A 7,240-nucleotide genomic window follows, 5' to 3' on the forward strand; every position below is an offset into this window, starting at 1 on the left:
AGATGAGAGAGAATCATGGACCGGCTGCCTCCTGCACGCCCCCCACTGTGGAAGGAGCCTGCAACCCGGGCATGTGCCCCTGACCGGGAATCGAACCCGGGACCCGTCACCTGCAGGCCGATGCTCAATCCACTGAGCCAAACCAGTTCGGGCGCTAGGTTGCCTTTAAATGACTACCCCCCTGGTATGTTAAACCAAAAAAATAATGAACTATTTTAAAACAATGTGCGTGCCATCTGAATGCAACAATTGCTAATATTTTTTTAAATGATTTCATTGATTCAGAGAGGATGGGAAATCGAGAGGGAGAGAAATATCCATCATGAGAGAGAATCATGGCTTTAGCGTCTAGTTCTGTGTGCATTTGGGTTTTTAATTGTGTTTAGCACTGAACAGCCCCAAACATAGCCCAGTGATCATAAAATTCATCTACCATCGCACCAGCGAGAGGAGGTTGGAGGGGGAGCCAGAGGGAGCCCCAGAAATCAATTTCAGGACATCCATGGTTGCATTAAAGAGAATCACGGATCGGCCGCCTCCCACACGCCCCCTACTGGCGATCGAGCCTGTAACCTGGGCCTGTAGTAAAAATATATTAAACAGAGAAAGAAAAAGAAAAAGACCTTAAGCCTGAAAATATTACCCCAGCCCCGGTAGACAAGGCTCGAAGACATCAGTGAAAATAGTTTTCATTTCAATGACCAACGTTCTCATTGTTTGATCTCCTGAGGTTCGTGACCCGATAATACCTTCTCCAAAAAAAGAACCAATGTTTGGGGGAATTTGTGCACCAGTGTGGTGCCTCGGCCTGGCCTGCAGAGATCCGCCGAAACAGGCTCTCTGACATCCCCCGAGGGGTCCCAAATTACTAGAGGGCACAGGCCAGGCCAAGGCACCCCACCGGTGCCTCATTAGGTCTGGGGAGGGAAACGGGAGGTCTGCCAGCTGGCAGGGACCATCAGAGAGCTGCAGCGTGTGTCCAGCATGTCTCACTCAGTCCCGATCAGCCAGACCCCAGCAGCAAGCTGACCTACCAGTCTGAATGTCTTGTCCCTGGTAGTCAATGCATGTCATAGTGAGCATTTGAGCAACCTTAGTATATCATTTGCATATTATGCTTTGATTGCTTGAACAGATGACCGGTCGACTAGACGCTTAGCATATTAGGCTTTTGTTATATAGAATTGATTTCATAAAGGAAGGGAGCGAGAAACATCAATGATGAGAGAGAATCATACATCGGGTGCCTCCTGCATGCCCCCAACTGGAGATCCAGCCAACAACCAGAGCATGTGCCCTTGATCAGAATCGAACCTGGGACCTTCCAGAGTCCACACTCCAACCCTCTATCCACTGAGCTAAACAAGCTACGGCTCATTGATCAATTCTTGTCTGTGCCCTGATCAGGAATCGAACTGTGACCTCTGGGTTCATAAGTCGTCCCTCAACCACTGAGAAACACCAGCGAGGCTCAAAATGCTTTTATTGATTTGAGAGAGAGAGAGAGACAGAGAGAGACAGAGAAAGGGAAGAAGAAGAAGAAGAAGAAGAAGAAGAAGAAGAAGAAGAAGAAGAAGAAGAAGAAGAAGAAGAAGAAGAAGAAGAAGAAGAAGAAGAAGAAGAAGAAGGAAGAGAGAGAGAGAGAGAGAGAGAGAGAGAGAGAGATCAATGTGCCCTCACACCCAGAGAGTGGCAGATAGAATAACAGAGCTTAGTAAAAAGGTGAACAGAACTATACACTTCCCACCGGCAGGCCACAGGACTGGGGCTCAGGTTGACAAGAGCCAGGGTCCCCATCACGTGTCCTAGGATTCTTCCATCTGCTCAAGGATCATTTCCTCCACGCCATTCTCCTTGATGTGGTGCACGATGCGCCAGAACCGGCCCATGGAGTCCTGGTACTGGCTGCCAGGGTGGCGTGTCCACAGCACAGGCATTGTGCTCACGTTCAGCTGGGAGGTGGTGAGTGGGATATGCCCACTGGGGATGTCTTCCTGGCGCAACCGTACTTGCAGGTTACCTCCTGTCTCCATGACGTGATGCAGCCATGTGCGCTGCTTCTCGTCCTGGTACACCGAGGGCCATCGGATCCTCAGGCAGAGGGGGTGCGAGATGAGGTGCACCTTCAAAGGGGGCTCGGCCATGACCCTTCCGTGGTACAAGGAGCAATAGCCACAGCTTCTCAGAGCCTTTCGCTACTTCGGTCCTGGAATCGAAAGACAGGGGATTGGGTCTCCAAACGCATTTTACCTCTGCTTTAACTTTATGGTTTTTACGGTTGTGTTTGTGGTTGCCTTTGGTTCAAATTTATAAATCTCAACTTTTCTTTCTTTTTTAGCTTTAGATCTCTCTTCTAGAACAAACTGTACTAAATGTACTTAATGTAAAATATGACTCTGTGAAGGCAACATGGTCCTACGGCATTTTAAAAACATTTTTTAAATGACAGTTGATATAGAACATTAGGTTCATTTTAGGGGTACACCCCAATGATTAGACGTAAAATAATGAACTAAGAAATCATGCAATTAATCTCATACCCATCTGACACCATACAGTTATTATAATATTATTAGAGTCTCAGTGCACAAAATTTATGCACTCAGGGGGATCCCTCAGCCAATCCTGCAGCCTCTCCCAGTCCAGGACCTGTTGACGGATGTCCAACTGAAGCCATATGCCCGCTTTAGTGCTGCTGTGGATGCTCCCACCACCCCCATGTGCTCGAGCCTGGCTTTTGGCTGAGTGGCGCTCCCGCTGAGGGAGTACACTGACCACTGGTGGACAGCATCTGCCATGAGCATCTGCCCCCGTTGGTCAGTGCGTGTCATAGCATCCAGTTGTTCTGCTGTTTTGTGGATTTGCATATTAGCCATTTTATTTTATTGGATTGACTCAATGCTCTACTTTACCGTGCCATGACTATTCTTTCTTTTTTTTTCATATAGTTTTACTGATTTCAGAGAAGAAAGGCGAGGGAGAGAGAGAGAGTGAGAAAGATCAATGATGACAGAGAATCACGGATTGGTTGCATCCTGCATGCCCCTTACTGGGGATCAAGACTGTAACCCGGGCATGTGGCATGACTGGGAATCGAATCCACAACTCCTGGTTTCTAGGTTTAAGCTAAACAACTGAGCCATGCCAGCCGGACTCTTTTCTTTTCTCTTCTTCTCTTTCTTTTCTTTTCTTTTCTTTTCTTTTCTTTTCTTTTCTTTTCTTTTTTTATTAATTAAAACTTTGTAGTTGGTTCAACTTTTCTTTTTGTCCTGCCATCACCACCTCCTTTCTGATCATGTCAGAGGAAACTCACAAACCATAGAATAAACCACCCCATGCAAATAATATGCTTTACCTTTAACAGCTGGCAGAAGAACAAAGCTCAATTCAGTGTCCAGGTTGGCTTCTTAACAGCGGTCTTGCTTCTCAGGTGCTGGTGAGAGAGGGAAGACCAAAATATTCAGGGACAGACAGATACCTGGGATAGCTGATAAGACAAACAGGAAGCAAAGAGACAGGTGAAACAACAAGTAGGATTACTGAGGTCTCATCACATCACTTATAAAATGATCTCTCCCTTCCCCAAACCTCAGCCATTCCCTTGGCAACAGCTGTAGACTTTTGCTGCTGAACTCACTTCAGTCCACAAAGTCCAAATTCCTCCCTCAGATTAGACTCCATCCCCAATCCTTCCTCCTCCTCCTCCCATCCATGTTTTTCTTACCTGTTCTTCTTGCTCTGTAGGCAAAACACCGTTCTTCGCTTCTTTTCTCTGTGACCGGTCTCTGCTTCCCCCTGTCACCTGCAGAAGAAAGAAAATGGCCATGATACACCTGTTCCAGGGAGTCCATGTACCAGGAATGTGTCCAGAAAAACAAGGTTCCCCTGACTCACACCCCAGAAACCAATTCCGTGAGACAGGTGGTGGTGAGGAGGGAAAGAGTTTTATTCAGGTGCAGGCAACCTGAGAAGATGGAGGAAGCTCGTCGCAAAACCCATCTGCACATCTCAGTGCAGGCAGAGGCTTTTATAAGGAGGGAGAGGCCAAACAGAGCAAAGAGGTCAGGGGGTGGGGCTTGAGAAGTTCTCTACACGATGACAGGCACAGTCCAATCTGATAAGGATCTTGCAAGTGGTCAGGTGACGGTCCAGTGTGTGTCATACTAGACTTTATCCTCCTGGTTTCTAAGGTTGAAGGTCATCAAATCTCCCAGATCTGGAAAGGTTAGAGTTCATATCTTGTAAAGTTAGTTCCTAGGATTCTTATACAAACATGCTGTTTATCTACATGATTCATTTTAGTCATAGTCTGCATGTACAGGAACAATGTGGAAAGAATGGTGAGGTGAGTTGTAATTCCCATGAATTACATGAATTCATGTAATTACTGTGACATGAATGCTGAGATGCTTCATTCTTCTTCAAGCCGTTTCCACCCTTTGAAATGGTCAACTAGGCCCTAGACGGTTTGGCTCCATGGATAGAGTGTCGGCCTGTCAACTGAAGGGTCCCTGGTTTGATTCTCAGTCAAGGGCACATGACCAGGTTTTGCACTTGATCCCCAGTGAGGGACTTGCAGGAGGCAGCCTATCCATGATTCTCTCCTCATGGATGTTTCTCTCTCCCTCTCCCTTCCTCTCTGATATCAATGAAAATGTATTTGAAAAAAAAGGCCAAGGCTCTATCCCCTGAGCCAAACCAGTTCCGGCGCTAGGTCGTCTTTAAATGACTACCCACCTGGTATGTGATACCAAAAATATATATATACTATTTTAAAACAATGTGCATTTAATCTGAACGCAACACTTGCTTAATATTTTTTAAATGTTTTTATTGACACAGAGAGGAAGGAAAAGCAAGAGGGAGAGAAACATCCATGATGAGAGAGAATCACGGATCGGCTGCCTCCCACACGCCCCCTACTGGCGATCGAGCCCTCAACCCGGGCATGTGCCCTTTAGCGGGAATCGAACCGTGACCCCCTGGTTGATAGGTCCAGACTCAGTCACTGAACCATGCCGGCTGGGCCCGCAGTGCAATATTTGAATATGAAAAACACAACTTAGAAACACATCTCTCACGCTCCCCAGTACTAAGCCTTAAAGGTCTCAATTTGCATTTTCAAACACTTTCCTGAAAGAGGAGAATTTAATCAGCAGTCAGTGATCTCTTTAATGCTACCATGGATGCCCTGAAATTGATTTCTAGGGCTCCCTCCAGCTCCCTCTACAGCTGCCACTCTCTGGTCCGATGCTAGATGAATTTTTTGATAGCTGGGCTTTGTTTGGGGCTGTTTAGTGCCAAATACAAAAAACCAAATCCATCCAGAGCTTGAGGGTAAGCCATATACAGAGCCGACTGGAGCCTTCAGGAGACTAGTCCTGGCATCCCTCATAATTCCTCAAAGGAAAGAGATGATCAGCATAAAACACCCATAATCCCCCAAACATTCGTTCTCTTTTTGGAGAGGGTAGTATTGGTTGATGAACCTCAGGAAATCAAACAATGAGAACGCTGGTCATTGAAATGAAAATTATTTCCAGTGATGTCTTTGAGCCTTGTCTACTGGGGCTGGGCAAATATTTTCAGGGTTAAGGTCTTTTTCTTTCTCTTTCTCTGTTTGATATATTTTTATTCGAGGTCCGGTGCACGAATTCGAGCACCAGTGTGGTGCCTTGGCCTGGCCTATGGGAAAAGGCCGAAACTCTCTCTCTGACATCCCCTGAGGGGTCCCAGATTGCCAGAGGGTACAGGCCAGGCCAAGGCACCCCACTGGTCCCCCATTAGGTCTGGGGAGGGATATAGGAGGTTGCCCAGCCGCAGAGGGACCTTGAGAGGGCTCCAGGGCGTGTCCAGCCCTTCTCACTCAGTCCCCATCAGCCAGACCCCAGCAGCAAGCTGACCTTCAAGTCTGAATGTCTTGTCCCTGGTGGTCAATGCATGTCATAGTGAGCAGTTGAGCAACCTTAGTATATCATTTGCATATTATGCTTTGATTGGTTGAACAGATGACCGGTCGACTGGAAACTTTATGTAGGATTGATTTCATACAGGAAGGAAGCGAGAAACATCAACAATGAGAGAGAATCATACATCGGGTGCCTTCTGCATGCCCCCTACTGGGGATCGAGCCCACAACCAGAGCATGTGCCCTTGACCAGAATCAAACCTGGGACCTTCCTAGTCCACAGTGCAACCCTCTATCCACTGAGCCAAACGAGCTAGGGCTATTGGTTAAGTCATGTCTGTACCCTGACCAGGAATCGAACCATGACATCCGGGTTCATAGGTAGTCCGTCAAATACTGAGAAACACCAGCTTAGCTAAAAAAGCTTTTATTGATTTGAGAGAGAGGGTGAGAGACAGAGAGAGACAGAGAGTCAGAGCGACAGAGAGAAACGTGAAGAAGAAGAAAAACAAGAAGAAGAACAAGAAGAGAGAGAGAGAAAGAGAGAGAGAGAGAGACATCAATATCCCCTCAAACCCAGGGGGTGGCAGATAGAATAACAGAGCTTATTAAAAAGGTGAACAGAACTATACACGTCCCACCGGCAGGCCAGCAGGACTGGGGCTCAGATTGACAAGATCCAGGGACACCATCACATGTCCTACGAGTGTTGCATCAGCTCAAGGATCATTTCCTCCACTCCATTCTGCATCAGCTCAAGGATCATTTCCTCCACGCCATTCTCCTTGACGTGGTGCACGATGCTCCAGAACCGGCACATGGGATCCACGTACTGGCCACAAGGGTGGAGCGTCCACATGGTGATATAGGTCAGAGGGCTGGTGTTGAGTGAGATATGCCAACTGGGGATGTCTTCCTGGCGCAACTGTACTTGCAGGACACCTCCTGTCTCCATGACGTGATGCAGCCACGTGCGCTGGTCTTCGTCCTCATACACCGAGTGCCCACGGAGCATCAGGCAGATGGGGTGCAAGATGAGGTGCACCTTCGACGGGAGCTTGGCCATGACCCCTCCGTGGTCCAAGGAGCAACAGCCACAGCTTCTCAGAGCCTCTCGCTACTTCGATCCTGGTATTGAAAGACAGGGGATCGGGTCTCCAAAGGCATTTGACCTTGGCTTTTATCTTTCTGGTTTTTACAATTGCGTTTGTGGTTGCCTCTGGTTTATTTTGCAAATTTATAAATCTCAACTTTTCTTTCTTTTTAGCTTTAGATCTCTCACCGAGAACAAACTGTACAAAACGTATTTGGAATAAAATATGACTCTGTGAA

At 47.2% G+C, this 7,240-nt stretch overlaps 1 protein-coding gene and 1 pseudogene across 1 annotated transcript; both read right to left on the minus strand.

Moving 5' to 3' along the window:
• Positions 1–1,805: 1,805 nt before the first annotated feature.
• Positions 1,806–2,144, minus strand: LOC111823859 (annotated as a pseudogene).
• Positions 2,145–6,608: 4,464 nt separating this feature from the next.
• LOC111823860 (protein p13 MTCP-1-like) lies at positions 6,609–6,974 on the minus strand. Its single transcript, XM_023746728.1, has one exon. The coding sequence runs from the start codon at positions 6,972–6,974 to the stop codon at positions 6,609–6,611; it is 366 nt and encodes a 121-aa protein (XP_023602496.1).
• Between the last annotated feature and the right edge of the window lie 266 nt (positions 6,975–7,240).

Source organism: Myotis lucifugus, unplaced genomic scaffold (genome assembly GCF_000147115.1).
Source record: "Myotis lucifugus unplaced genomic scaffold, Myoluc2.0 scaffold_725, whole genome shotgun sequence".
NCBI classification, from domain to species: Eukaryota; Metazoa; Chordata; class Mammalia; order Chiroptera; family Vespertilionidae; genus Myotis; species Myotis lucifugus.